Source organism: Homarus americanus, unplaced genomic scaffold (assembly GCF_018991925.1).
Source record: "Homarus americanus isolate GMGI-L3 unplaced genomic scaffold, GMGI_Hamer_2.0 scaffold15894, whole genome shotgun sequence".
Classification (NCBI taxonomy): domain Eukaryota; kingdom Metazoa; phylum Arthropoda; class Malacostraca; order Decapoda; family Nephropidae; genus Homarus; species Homarus americanus.
In genome coordinates, this window is record NW_024754249.1 from 1,168,624 (window position 1) to 1,184,703 (window position 16,080).

Below are 16,080 nucleotides of genomic sequence, written 5' to 3' on the forward strand. Positions count from 1 at the left end.
ACTGTTGAACCGAACCATTATCATTGCTGCAGTTGGGAGGTAGTTCAAACAAGTGACTGATGACTATAGAACCAGACTGGTCTCTGTAGAACCAGTGACTGATTGGTGACTCTTAAAACCACTGACTAGCTGGTGACTAAAACAACAGACTGTAACTGGTATATTAACAGAAAAGAAGATTGGTTTGAATTTTCTGAAACTGGTGATTGACTGACATGGGTGATGAGGCTGGCTGGAGGTGGTGTGTGTGTGTGCGCGCGCCAACACACTGGGTCTCAACACCTGGCCTCCCGCTGCTCTTATGATAAAATATTTTAAAATGTATAAGAAAAATTAAATTTCAGGAAAAAAAACTATAAAAACTCGTCCGCCATGCATTTTAATTTCGATAATGCTGTGAAAGAATATTGTCACATTTTTAATATTTTGAAGAAAAATTTGCCAAACAGATTAGTAAATTTACGAAATATGTTTTAAAAGGTTATTGTGTAATTTGTCAACCATAAGTGGTGTTTTTATTTGGTGTTGAGCTTCATTGAGTATTATAGCGCCACGTCTGTTTACGGTGGGATATACTGTATATTTATGTGCCCTGAGTATAAAATTGAACACTGTGTGCATACAGAATAAAACAAATATATTCAGTATATTTATGACCCCTGACCTCTGGTGTTAGTTTTCTCCGCCAGCGATCACTGTAATGTTTCCCTCCAGCCCTCAGGAGCCAATGGCTGTAGAGCAGTTAAAAGATGTATCTGTGAGACTGTTATCATATACTGTACCAGAACCAGTTTGTTACTCTGTGCCCGGAAGGCCAAGGTCACAGCCAGAGATCAAGGTTCAGAATTGGACTCAGATCAAATAAGATTTCATATTTACCCTGAAACTTGTGAACCGAAAATATCAGTTATTATGAGACAATAATACCTCGCCAACGCCACAGTCGAGGGTTAAACGTCGTACTGCCATTATAAACGTAATTTAAATATGTATAAGAACTTTTTTATTCCAATAAGAATATCATCACCAAACATTAGCTGAGTATACACCACCACCACCACACATCACCAGGCACAGGTCAAGGTCAAAGGTCACAGAAAAGTTATTTTACGCCTGATGAGACTACACCTGTCTGCGGACCCACCAAGTCTCGCTAGGTGGCGCCTGTTATTGATGACGACGACGACGAAAATACACATGATATTACTTGTTTCTTTTCGTCTTCAGTAATATATGAGTTTGGTAGATCCATATATTGGACTTAACAATCCTGATGTCACCCTGAGACATCGTTAATGTTATTTACTTTAAATTTGTCTGATGCTGCAGATGAGTGATGGGTCCATTTGTTAGGGCAGAAGTGTGTGTGTGTGTGTGTGCGTGTGTGCGTGTTTGAGGTTATTACTTCTGATGACTAATGTTTTTATGTTTCCACAGGGCACCGGCTACCTCAGGAGAGCCAAGACAGACAACCTGCGAGAGATCTTTAATAAGGTAAGTCTGTCTCCCTGCACACACACTGGGTAGCGTGTTATCCTCACTCAGGTGATTTATTAAATTATATGTTTGTTTTGGCCGGGGGGAGAGAGGAACTGTACATTACATTAGTCAACACAGATGGAACTCTTGATTTAGTAGTATTTGTATTATAATAGTCGAGTTTCATAGTATTTCAGATACAGTCATTTTCATCATTGTTGTTTAGAGCTTGTGGCGGAGGAAGACTTGGCCACCTGTAAGCTCTCATCACTGGCTGCCCATTTCAATTTTTTTTCTTGAATTCTAGTGAGAAAATTCAGAACAATATATATATATATTTTTTTATTTGAGGGACATCCGCTTTTTATGTGATGCAAACCTACCTGTACCATTACCTGTACACCATGTATGTAAACTTCTTCCACTGTGGTTAAGAAAAGTGTGTGCGTTTTTTGCTGTTTGGAAGAATTGCTAGTCTTGAAACTTACATAAATTAATACTTTAAGGAATGACAAATTGTATGGAAAACTGTAATATAACCTTTCAAATCCAACATTTATAGCCTTCGAGAGCACACCAGGGTCCACGGGGCATTTGAGGTGTCATTAAATTCTCAAACTTTTGGTCACACCTGCCGGGAAAACGTGTGTATGCCCGGCTGCCACTTTACACCTGACTTATGAACACATATATTTCCTGCCTCTCAAAACAGGCCGTGTTATTAAAGCAGTTAAGTATTTCTGCCTTTCGTTAGTGGTTTAATAAATCGGCCAAGAGTTATGTTATGGAGGTGGTAGTGAAGTACGTGTGTGTGTGGGGAAGGAGAGTTTACGAGCGACCTGTTATTCTGGTTTATACAAGTTACCTGACAGTTTGGGGCTTTTTTCACCCTAGTTATCAGTAGTGTTGATGCTGGTTGTAGGAGAGAGAGAGAGAGAGAGAGAGGAGAGTTTATGTTCTTAAGGAAACCGAACTACCTGTATATATATAAACCCTTAGTGACATGAGCAGAACGATCACTCCTCTTGGTAAGTATCAGGAAAAAAAATAAACTGAAGGATTTTGTCACACTCAGCCATGGAGTTGTTGAACGTAAACTAGGACCAGGAGTTTACAATTTCCAGAGGGCAGTTAACAAATACCAGTAAGATCTGTTTCCTTTAGTCTCCCCGAAAGGTTAGAGGTCGTTTTCTGTGACCATCCTCTAACAGTCTATTGCGTGCCTCTGTCAATCAGCCAGTGCAAACATGATACTCATCCCCCTCCTTCCCCACTCCTCGTCCCTCTCACCCCCTCAGCTCTCTTACCCCCACCCTCTCCCTCCCCCACCCTTCTTCCCCCCCCACCCCCTCTTCCCTCTTCCTCTTCCCCCACCCCTCTTCCCCCCCACCCCTCTTCCCTCCCACCCCTCTTCCCCTCACCCCTCTTCCTCACCCCCTCTTCCCTCTTCTCCACCCCTCTTCCCTCCCCACCCCTCTTCTCCTCTCCCACCTCCTCTTCCCCCTCTCACCCCTCTTCTCTCACACACAACATCAATACCGGTAACGACACAGATTGCAACTTTGCGACACATTACAACAGGGTGAACGTAAACACTCATCTCCCGAGGAAACTAAATTAGGTGTTATGTGTTGTTAAGTTCTCCAGTAGGTCAATGAAACTAATTATACACAATGAAGGTAGTGTGTATGTATGTATGTATGTATGTATGTATGTATGTATGTATGTATGTATGTATGTATACAGTGAGTCGGTGTGTATAATGTGTTGGAGTGTACTGGGGAGAGAAGTCACAAGAGCTGTACAAACATGACAGGTTGGGAAGGAGTGTACTTAAGTGTATGGTAAATTGTGGGGTGTAGGTGTGGTAGGTGGGAGCAGTGTGTAGGTGTGGTAGGTGGGAGCAGTGTGTAGGTGTGGTAGGTGGGAGCAGTGTGTAGGTGTGGTAGGTGGGAGCAGTGTGTAGGTGTGGTAGGTGGGAGCAGTGTGTAGGTGTGGTAGGTGGGAGCAGTGTGTAGGTGTGGTAGGTGGTGGGAACAATAAATTTTAAATGGCGGGGGTGAAAATATATGTGGTGAAGGTTTATGGTGGTGGTGGTGGTGGTGGTGGGGAGGAAGTGTAGGTGTACGAGGAGATAGTGAGTGTCTGAGTGAGGTGGTGGAGAGGTAATGGTGTGGTGGAGGGAGGTAATGGTGTGGTGGAGGGAGGTAATGATGTGGTGGAGGGAGGTAATGGTGTGGTGGAGGGAGATAATGATGTGGTGGAGGGAGGTAATGGTGTGGTGGAGGGAGCTAATGGTGTGGTGAATGGAGCTAATGGTGTGGTAGATGTTAGATGGACACTAGCCTGGATACATTATACATTATACTCACTCTGTATAAATTTTGTTTGTGTATGTGTCGTGTATTAAAGCACCAGTATATAATAATCTATGAACATTTCAACTATACATTCATCTTTATTCTCACTCTCACCAAGAAAACTCAAATGAAACTTAAAAATAAACACTTTCTTTTAATTAATATTCAATGCGAAACGAAAAATTCACGTCAGTTTCTTCTCAGACTAATTGCGTCATGGATATTCACTCTAGCCGCTAGGTTGGTTCTTGGGTGACACTTTCTTTATCACTTCATCTTCGTCACCTCTGGCGTTTTGCTCTGGTTTAGTTCTCTGGCCCAAATGAGTCAAGCTGGGTGTGTTATTTTCTTTTTTAAACCCATCCAGCCTCCTAAAACATACATACACACATACATACATACATACATACATACATACATACATACATACATACATACATACATACATACATACATACATACGATACTGTATTTTAGTTTCTCGACCTGGAGGCAAGGCGACCTCAACACAACCCCATCCAAGGTCAAAGAAGGTGAGGATATCACATTGTGGGAGGCACTTATCACTGTTGACCCTCCTGCCCCGCCCCTCCCCTGCACCCCGCCCCCTGCCCAGCTCCTTCTCTCAGTCCCCCCCTCCGCCCCCCTCTAGCTATATTCACTCCATTTCTGTCTTTTCTTCTTGTTTATGCCTCTCTCTTATTCATCCCTTTTATTGTTGTCTATTTTTTTTCACTTTATCCATTGCGCTCTTCTATCTTACGTACTTGTTTTATTGCCTCCGTTGTTTCCCATTTCTTCCATTGTCCTCTCCCACCGTGTTTTATTGCCCTCTCTTTCTCACTTGTTCTGTTGCCTTCTTTTTTTTCACCTCTTTTATTGGTCTCTCTTTCACGTCTGTTTTCTCTCAGTTCCATTACCTGTATTTTTCACTTCATTTTCACTATCTTTATCTCCCCTACCTTGTTTTTCTCCTGTCTTTCTCTCCTTTACTTCTCCCCATCTCCTTTTCTTTCCTCCTCATCTTTCCTTTTCTGCTCCTTTCTTTCTTCCTCTCTTTTTCATCTTTGTTTATTGATTCTTACACACACACACACACACACACACACACACACACACACACCTTGATTCATAATGCATAATAAAACTGATACAGGAATTAATCAGTGCAGGTCATAACAAGTCACGTCACTATACACAGTAACATGAGGGGGGAGGGTGAGGTCAAAGGTCACATTGAGTAGTGAGGTCAAGTAAGGTCACAGTGGGTGGGAAGGTCACAGGTTATAAATGAGAATGGTGAAAGTTCCACCTCTAACCTTTTATGTAATTTTAATGAGAGAGAGAGAGAGAGAGAGAGAGAGAGAGAGAGAGAGAGAGAGAGAGAGAGGTCATTAGACACACTACTATTAATGAGACTCGGTACCTTTTACAAAACACATTAATTATATATTATAGACAAACCCGATACAATTTCACACACACTACTACTACTACTACTTTGCTGTCACTCGGAATCGAGTATGACGATCATCCAGCTATGATACGATGATACGAGTTATTCAGGATGTCACTTTCGTTGGTGTGTTCTGAGGTGACTATAGAGGCCGACACGGGACCGGCAGGGTCGATCACAGAAGTTGCACATGTGGGGGGCTACATCTAGTGTGGGAGGGGCGGTGGCAGCTTCTTTCCGGCGTTGGCGCTTGTCTGGATTGTTATGCAGTCGGGGTAACTCGAAAGTATCGACTCCCAGGTGAGGGGGGTCGATTTGGCACTTTTTCAGGTTTGTCTTAAGACTATCCTTATACCTTTTCAGTTGACCCCCCCCCCCCTCCACACACGCACACGCACACACGAGTTAGGATTGTAATCTGTAGCATTGATTATGGATGGTGCCGCCCACTTACAAAGGTTACTGTTGGGGTTGATAAGGTCAGTACAGTAGACAGAAAATGACCCTTTACCTCCCGTGCTCCTGGTGGTCATGTGTACAACTTGTTTTGATGGCTAAGGTTATATTTTGAGATGATATAGATTAAGGGGGTCACACGGGATGCTTTTCCAGTCAGCTGATTACAATAAACAAAATATCAGAGTTAATCCTATTTGGCAGAACACTTCAAATGCGTTTTAACTTTTAAGGCTAAACCGGGCGATTATCCCTACAAACTAATTCTTGTAGACTAAATGCTGATGATATGATTAATGTTTTACGTAATCTTTTTGGATTTTGTTTCATTGATATGCAAATTATACAACACAGACTTATGTAAATATAGTGCTGTTCATACTGTCATATCAGGTGTTGGCGTCGTGTCGTGTTAGTGTGGCGTCGTAGCCTTACACCATTGTATAACTACTGTACATTCCGGAGTGGTAGAGGGGCAAGTGTAGGCTGTTTATGTGTGCTGGTTGTAATCATTCATTGTTTAAAGTGAACTGTGTACACCACTGACGGGTTGTATATGATATATAATGACATTGTAGTGAAGGTGAAATATAAGTGTACAATATTTACAATTATGAATCAAACTGAGTGAAATTTTAGTGATGGTGTCAGAAAAATTTAGCATTTGGTTGATCTGGTTTTCACTAAATTTGTGGTATAAATTTACGTTTGTATGTCAGTGACTTCGGTGATAGTAAGGACACGTTAAAGACAAAAACACTAATAACAGATAAGATATTTTTCCCTTTAGTTATTAAATGACTTGCTAGTAATATACGGGGTAGTTAATCCTTGTTTACATTAGTTAAGTATGAAGGGCAAGAACAGAGTGGCGCAGTAGTAGTGTGTGTGTGTGCCGCTGGCCAGGAATGACAAGGAACTTATAAAGCAAAATTAATAATAATAATAATAATAATAATAAAAGCAAATCGATATGAACTTTAATATTGTTTTATTTGTAACATGTTATCTCTATAAGCCATTTTGATTTTGAGGAAACACTATTACTTCAGTGTATAAAATGCAAGTTGACGCCATACAACACACACTCTGCGAAGCGTTCGGTACACGAGGAGGCAGCTTGGCCGGTACTGCACTCATACCTTCACTTCCCTAACTGTAAATTCATTTAACCCATTTACAGCCGGGTGGACTGGGAGTGCAAACTAGCGACCATTAAGGCAGGAGACGAGTAGCTTCATCCACTCTGCCACTGCTCTATTAATAATGTGTAAAGTAAACATGACAGCACAAATCAGTTCTCAAAATATCAAGGCACTGAAACGTGAATGTGTATAAATGCATACGAGTGTCAGCACAGGTATTATGCTGACGACTGTATGAGCGTGGGTTGTGTGTGGAGCAGGGGATGGTGGTGAGGATGGTTGTCTTGGTTATATACGTAACACAACCAACCCACGCGCTCTCATTACATATTAATATATCCTCCTATCACTCTGTGAGAGAGAGAGAGAGATATATATATATATATATAATAATGAATAATAATGGACACTGCTCAGCTCTTTCCCCCCCCAAAAAAGTATTTGTCGCTCTATGAGTTTAAAAAATACACCTAATTTATATTTACCTGCATGTGTAATCATGTGATATATATTTTTATGTATTCCTTCTTTCTCACTTTCTTCTTTCTCCACGTTTTTGGTTCTTTCTCAGTCAGGTGGGTTTCTATACCAAGTTATCTATATCCATTCTCTGTCTCATTTTTCATTCTCTTTCTTTCTTTCCTTCTCTCTCTCTCTCTCCCCATCTCTATCACACAACAAATAAGGGTCTTCGGGAAATATGATCATGACCACGAACGTAAAATCTTGAGAAAAGAGAAAATGGTTGGAGCTGTTATATTACCCCCTACGTTAAGATCTGATGGTGACGCTGGTGATTCTACCGAGTGGAAACTGTTCACGAAGAAAGTTAATCCAAGTTTCCCATTTTCTTTTCTTTGTCTGTTTTTGCCCAGTCATATGTCGTAGTGGAAATATTGTTGCTGGGTTATTTTTAATGAGGACACAGCACTGTACCTCCCTGAGAGTTAGGAGACGCCCACACGATATGGTCCAGGCGGCGAGAAGAGTAAACCGAGCAGTGTGAGTCATAACAGAGGTGAAGGAGAGGAGTGGCCTTTAGTGAGGGCCACACCTGGAGTGGTGGCCACGTAAACAGCACAACAGAGCAAGTCTTAGGTAGTTTGTACTGTACATCCTACCACACTCACACCATCCCACACCTACTGTATACTCACCCATATTCACCCACACTCTCTTAAATCTACAGATTCACCACACCCACAACCTCTCCCACCTACATAACTACACCTTTATCCTACCACACTCACACCCTCCCACATTTACAATTTTGCACCCACACTTTTACACAACCCTGTCTTTCCTTGACCAATCTCTCCCACTCCTACACTCTTCCGAACCCACACTCGCCCACACCCACGTCTTCCTACTGAACCAACATTTGTAATTTCCTAAATTGAGAAATTCGCGCGCGTGTCCACCTTTTTCAGGGTTATTCGTCCTGACAGCTGAGCGTCCAGTCCAAACCAGATGGTCGAGGATGCATGCAGACAAAGGATGTTAGCTGCCTTGACTGACAAACTCTCAAAGATAATACCTCAGTAGTTTGTTCAACACCGTCAGAGTCCCTCGCGTCTCCAGATAGGAAGCAGTGTCTGGTAGGAGTGGTTCATATGGTTCATAAGTCTTTTGTTTGAGTTCAGTGTGGAAGGGTTTATCTAAAGGAACATTGCATGAGTGGTACAGCTGGATGAGGGTTATCAAGATAATGCTCCACCTCTCAGGGTTCATTGTACGTCTCTCTTCTTGTCAGGTCCCATTTACGTGCTTGTGACATATTCAAGAGGGTGGTGGGCAGTGGGCGGCTGGTAGACAATACTCCCAGTTGTAAGGATTCATCATGAAAACCATAGCATAGAGCAGCGCCTCACAGTCCAGCAGGTGGATATAGTATAGAACTGTCTGTCTGTCTGTCTATGTGTGTACGTTGGTAGGTAGTCAACGGCAGGGTACACAGTTTTTAGGAATGTGGCCGCCCTACACGTAACGACCGTACCTTTAATCTCCTCACAGGATTCGTGTATATAAGACTTTTCACTAAAAGTTGTTACGAGAATATCACACGTTAATAAACCTCAGGAAGTACCGAAGTTGTGTTTGTTATTGTGTTAACTTGATGAGTTTTTCCAGTGATTCATGACCATCACCTGACACCCTCACCCTACGCCCTCGTCCTAATCCTACACCTTCATCCTTACTCCGCACCCTCATCCTCACCCCACACCCTTATCCTCACCCCATACCTTCACCCCCGGCCAGCACCCTTACCCCACACCCTCACCCATCACAACTTTCCGTCGCTTCCCCCCCCCCCCTACTAGCTGCTGGCCGGGGCTACTTGACGAGAATGGGTAAACGTGTGGATCAACTCCAGACATTCCTAATTACAAAAGTTTGGGGTATTTTCTTGGAATTCTTGGCTTTTGGAGAAGGCGGTGCTAGACTCTGTGTGTATGTAGTGCCTGGAGACTCTTTCCTCCCTCCTTCAGCGTTTCCTACGGCAGTTTCTTAACGTCTCTGTTGGTGTTTGAATTGATAAGTATGGAGAGAAAGACTTTGTTGGAGTGATGTTTCTACAAGAAGTGAAAAATGTATTCACGTGCTTCACTGTGAAAGATAACACGACCAGGTCCTCTCATTGGCACACCTTCAGACTCACCCGGGACGTGTCTGTCCGTGAGAGAGGATCACCTCGGTTCTGGTGTGGTCTACAGGCCTAGACCGCTACTGCCGACTATGCTGTTACTGGCTTTCAGTCCTTGAGGATGATTGGGGCAAGAACGAGGTCTGTAGACGGTAGAACAGTGAAATAGGATTAGCTTAGGATGAACAGGTGACGGCAGACGGTGAATACGGTCTCACCATTACATCTCCTGGCGTGCGTGACAATTAACAAATCTTACAGCGTGAAACGTCGTGGTCAGTCAATAACTGGCTATTGTTGAAGCTGGAGCCCAACTTACCTTCAATGCAATGTTAATGAAGATGCTGAATTAATTGTTGGGGTGGTAAGCGTGTACAGAAATAGGAACTAATTATTATTTAGTTTTCAATTTTGTTTTACAATATATTCTTAACATAGAAACTTTGGGCACTTAATGGTATAACCAGGTGTGTAGATAATATTTTAGACTATTATTTACAATCTTCGCGCCTTAGAACTGGTGATTCGCTCTTTTAATTTGTGTTTTAATGTAAAAGTGACAAAGTTTTTTCCCAAGTTAATAGAACACATCTAGTGACAAGAGTCGCAAGGTCGAATATGTTGCATAATAGAGAGATAGAAGCATTCTTAAACTTGCAATTACCGGGAAAATAAACAAGATTGTCTGGTAATTAAGACCTTGGCTGTAGACCATACGTGTAGCTGCTCCCCGAGTATGGCTCAACGTGACACACCTGCTGGAGCACCACCTACCCCCGGCCTCTGCTGCCTTAACACTGAAATCTGGGTGGAGTGTGTTGGTGAGCCTCAGCCAGGGGAAGATCCAGCCCGGGAAGACAGCTACAGATCGTGATTCAGCACACGTTGCCCCGCAACCGCCTCATCAGCCGTGGGCGGGTTGCTGCGCCTTCTAGCACTAAGAAAATTGTGTCCAAGGTGTCTGACATTTATCTGTAAACAGACAATTCGGTGTTTCTTAAAATAAAACTATATAACTCGGGATTCTCTCAGTAATGATATAGTATATATGAAATAATCATGACTAAAGAATATAATTGAAGGTCGACACAGGTACAGTCGGTTATATTTATTAATTACCTGAAGTAACTCATGTTTTAATAGTAAATGCTGCTTCCAGGGCGGACTGATCAATTATTTAAAAACACTTCTTGAGGAAAAGTAATCCTTTTAAATAACGCTCAAAGCTGTCAGGATATTAATGGCATGTTTACGCTTCAAAAAAGAATTGAAGCCGGTAATCATTTTTTTTAATTTGAAAATATATTATTTTTCCCATAAGATGTGAGATTTGACCAGGTGTGATGACGTCACTTGAGAGTGGGGGTGTACGACCAACCTCGCAGTTTTTAATCATTGTTTATGGCTGTGTTTATGATATTTACTAAGTGTTCGCCAGAGTCTGCCTGGTGACCGCCTGGGTGTTTGGTCTGCTGTCAGTGGTTCTCTGTGTGGGAGGCGATTAATGATGGCTGTTGAGGATCTAGGCTCCGTCATTGCCGTCTCCTGGAGGTTATATCTCGTTGTTATCATTGTCACTAAAGATATTATTAAAATAGCCAAGGTATTGTTAATTCTCCTTAAGTAGTACTGAAGGAAACTGAGATAGGATTTTTACCACGGATGTCTTGAGTTTTTTGTCGTGGTGTTGAGGTGTGTCTTTCCTTCCGCTAGGTGGCGTTAGTAGCTTATTCATGTCGGGGTTTTTTCTTGTCTTCTCTGTTGTTGTTTCTCCTTTATTGTCTGTTTTCTCACAGTTGTTGCGCCGCGGGTCTTATCACTAATTTTTTCACCCTACTTCTGATAACGTCACGCCAGAGCTCCAGTAGTGGTGGTGATAGTGGTGGCGCCTGTGGTGGTGGTAGTGGTAATGGTGGTGATGATGATGATGGTGGTGGTGGTGGTGGTGGAGGAGGTGGATTCACGTACTCCTTTATGGATATTGTTGATAAAAGTATTGTAAACAAATGGGGGCGGGGTCTGGAGTCCACCTGTAAATTAAGACTCCAATTGATTTTAATTTGGTGAATATAAACATCATTAAGCAAGTAATATGTAGTGAATAGATTATGAAAGTTATTGTTTGTATGGTGTGGGATCGTCTGCCCACTCATGTCCGTCCCACTGCCCCTCTCGCCCTCTCCGGCTCACTCAAGTCCGCTTCACTACCCTCCCCCCCTTTGTAAAACTGTATAACTGTGTATACTAGACTTGATTGGCCACCACCAGTCTCAACCGGTGTACGTTTTCTGTGTTGATACTTATTTAAAGTAACAAGTTAGGGGTAGGAAGAATATGAGGGTCGTACATAGTGTGAGTGTGGGGGGGGTATGAGGGTGGTTATAGTGTGTTGTGAGTGTGGCATCATAAGGTTTGTTTACGCCTGTTATTGCTAAAACTGCCACCACACGTCCCAACGTTTGCCGCCACCCACACACTGCTCTCGCGACACTGTCCTCCACCCCCTACCACTTGTTTCCTCTTTTTTCTCCTCTTTTTTCTCCTCTTCTTCCCAACCCTTCCTTCTTCTACGTCTTCCCCTTCTTGGTTCTTCCTCCTCCTTTGTGGTTGCTGTTGGGTTCTGGGTGATGCCATTGTGGCTATAAACCCAACTAGAAAAAAGTGTGGGATCTCCCCGCCGCACCTCACCATTCTGTTTGTACACATGACTCACCCTCCCACCACGCCGCCTCCACCGCCGCCCCTCCGCCTCCACTGCCGCCCCTCTGCCTCCACCGCCTCGCCCCCCCCTCCCCCACCGCCGCCTCGTTCTCTTCCGGCCTCCTGCAAAAATCTAACCTAAAGTCGTGCAGCTCCACAACACAACCATTTATCGTGGCAAGTTTTAATGACATTCGCCCGGACAGATGAATTGATTGGAAAGTTAGGGAAAATCACATCCTAACATCTGGACAGAGGTACACATAATGATTGGCTTCATGGTGTATATAAAAGCGACTTTCACACGATTCTTTTTTGCCTCTATTCCGCGGCAGCAGACTATACCAGGACGAGGGCTGTCACTTTGTTCCCCGGGTGACACTTTGGCGATAGTCACCTGAGTTTGGGTTGTCGAACAAAAAATCGGTCCTGACTCACCACGATGTCCAGCTAGTTCACGTCCTGCTTTCACATTCATTTAGATTAAGTTGGACTAAGTTAGGTCAGGTAGATTAGAGCGTAAGTTTAGGATTAAGTTAAGATAAGTTTAATTCAGAGGCTGTCATACGTGTAGTTAAGGATTAGAAAGAGGAGCAGGTGTTATGGAGAACCAATAAACACACACACGCCATGTCGGTATACACACGTGCCTTCTGCCAAAACCCTCCCTCCCTCCTCTTCCCGGCCACAAACTCTTATCATTCTCCTTTTACGACACTTCCCTCATTCCTGGGTTGGCCTTCCATGACTCGTCTCACTCATTACAACCCAGCCAGTTCCCTTACTACGCTCTACTGCCAGCCCCTCCTACCAGTTTCCAGTGATTAGTAACGTTAGTAACTGAAGAGTGAATGGTAAACCCCATAGAGTTTTGTGTGTGTGTGTGTGTGTGTGTGTGTGTGTGTGTGTGTGTGTGTGTTCTCCCTTACTTCTATCTTTCCTTACCCACATTTCTACTTTTCTCCTCCCCTACCCCCCTTCCCCCTCCCCTACCCCCCTTCCTCCTCCCTCACCCCATCTACCCTCTTCCTCCATGATGCCTCACCCCAGAATGACACTCTCCCCGCGCGTTACCACTCTACACCAAGTAAGAATGGAGAGGCTAAGGAAGTGAGGGAGGGAAGAGTGAAGGGAGGAAAGAAAGGCGTAAGGAATTACAATGAAGAAAGGTAGAGAGGAAGGAAGGAGGAATCAAGGAAGAATAGGGTTAAGAGAGAGAGAGAGAGAGAGAGTAGATCTGGAGAAGAAAAAATAAACGAAAAATGGAAAATAAAGAGGGAGAGTCAGTCGGAAGCGTATGAGGGAGAGTGATGAGAGGGTAAATAAGAGAACAAGACTGTAAACAGGAAGAAGAAGGAGATGGAAGATTAGTTATGATGGTAATTATAACCAAGGAATGAAAGGGGAAAGATACAGGGAATGGGAATGGGAAGGGAGGGGAAAGAGATAGAAGGAGAAATGGGAATTAAGATGTGTGTTTGCTAAGAGAGAGAGAGAGAGAGAGAGAGGTGGGTGGGCGGCGAGAAAGTGGGAGGCAGCTCAACACCCAGCAAATATGTGTTGCTGCTGCTGGGCGTCAAACTCAGCACAAGACGCCCGCCACACTCTCCTCCTCCCTCCTTTACACTCCTCTTCCACACGCCGTTGTTATTATTTATTATCTCCTCCAACAGCATTATGACGGTCTTAATATTATCATTTTGTTCACATTCTTCCTCGTTTTTACCATTATTATTATTATTATTATTATTATTATTATTATTATTATTATTATTATTATTATTATTATTATTATTATTATTGTTTTACCGTCTATCTCCATCATTGTTACCACCACCACCACCGCCATCTCCGCCGCTAACCCCTCCTCCACCACCACTCTCCACCACCACCACCACTACTACTACCACCACCACCACTCTCCACCACCACCACTACTACTACCACCACCACTCTCCACTGCCACCATCCATTAACCACTATTCTCCTTCGCCACATAGTTCTTTTCCTTATATTTTCCCTTCACCACAATCTAGTCCCAATAACCAATAATCTTTTTATCGTACTTTTCATGTTTTTCCTCTTGGTAAAGTCTTCCCCGTTGTCCGTTCTCAAACTTTACTATTTTCCTGTTTATTTCTTCATTTCTCCTTCTTTTCCTCTTTTTATATCCCCTCTTCATCTTTCTGTCCCTCTTCCTCTTTTTCTTTCCCCTCTCTTCCTCTGTTTTTTCCCCCCTCTATTTTTTCCCTCTCCCTCTTTTTCTTCCCCTTTTCTTCTTGTTCTATCCTATCTTGTTCTCTTTCTTCTCTTCTTTTTCCCCTCCTCCCGTGCCGTATCGTGGCCCACTACCCCCCTCCCTTCACGGGACGAGACAGCAAGGCCAATTTGGTAGCGTGTGGTTGTTGGCCATGTCGGCGGCGCTGTTACTGCATGCCGCCGACCTGCTTCCCGTGGTCTTGTACACACACACACACACAGAGCAATAGTTATTTTTCTCCCTTCAAAGTCAATTTGTTAAAAAATAAAAGCGTAGATAGAGATCAGACACATATTGTTGATAACAGTATTCACCGAGACATGAGAGATTGATTCTATTTTAAGTTGATTAATTAAGGTCCTCAGTGTCAGGGCCGGTGTTACCATAAAGTGAGCAAGGGAGTCGTTTAGGGCCCAAGAATATTCTATATTTACCGCATATACTGATGTATAGGCATATGCACCAGTCATAAAATCTAAACAATTCGAACTGGCGAACAGCAGACAACTTTAATAAATTTAAAATAGTGAATAATATATTATGTCTAAATTTAAAATATAAATTCAAGTAATGAATCAAACATCCATTGTTAAGTAAATTGGGAAATTTTACTTAATAATGAACGCTTCAGTGACGTCACGTCATTCTATGTTTAACTACTGAACAACACACTCCCGACCTCACGACTCATGTAAGGTGCAGGTTAGTTGTAAGACTTGTAACTTAAATACAGGGGAGCGATATTAAAAAAAATGTGTGATGAAATTAAATTTAAGGTATTTATGAATAAAAATCTTGATGACAATATTGTATTATAGTTTTACTTTTGTCGATTATTATAGGACTGCATGGAAAATGGATGTGGGGTACGGTACTGTGGAGTCCTGGGGTCGCTAATATGCATATTGCCAAGGGCGTTGAATACCCTGGCGCTGCCCTGCTCAGTGTTATTCCGTATCATTTTATGGTGAATCTTCGATCTTGCACTGGTATTTCTTTCGCTGTTATTAAAATGTTTTTCGTAATGTTTAGGCAATTCTAAGACCTTTTTCTAATGTAATATTTCCGCTGGAAATCAAGGATAACCGAGATATTAATTTTTCAATATTATTAAATTTGGTCAGTCACAAGTGTCGCCGAAAGGCTTTATATGGCAAGGACTGAGGTATGGGTCAGAAGCTCGGACACCAGAAAGAGGTTGGAGGCCTTCAAAATGTGGTGTTATAGATGAACGATAAGAATAAGCTACACTGACAGGAGAACAAATGAAGATGTACTAAGGTTAGCAAAAACTTCAAGAGAAATACTTGAAATGTACATAAAAAGAGAAATTAGATACTTCGGTCATATCATTTGGGATGAGGGGAAAATAACAGAAATATTAATGGGCAAAGTTGAGGGTAGGAGGGCCAAGGGAAGGCAGAGACTGGGATGATTGAATTAAATTAAAAACTGGGTCCCCGAGAGATACAAAACCTTGAGGATTGGTAAAAACATCCTGAGAGCATTTAGATTGGAGGATTGTGGTCGCCAACCCTCAGATATTAGGACGTCAGTACTCAGACTCGTCTTCTTACAAC

General features: G+C 42.7%; 1 protein-coding gene across 2 annotated transcripts in view; it reads left to right on the forward strand.

Annotated features, from left to right (window-relative positions):
* Nucleotides 1-1,410: 1,410 nt before the first annotated feature.
* Nucleotides 1,411-16,080, forward strand: part of LOC121855743 (calcium-binding mitochondrial carrier protein Aralar1-like) — a 74,294-nt gene continuing 59,624 nt past the window's right edge. For both annotated transcript variants that reach the window (XM_042350849.1, XM_042350850.1), the window contains exon 1: nucleotides 1,411-1,494. In XM_042350849.1, the coding sequence (XP_042206783.1) occupies nucleotides 1,411-1,494 (84 nt within the window). The remainder of the gene's footprint in view (nucleotides 1,495-16,080) is intronic.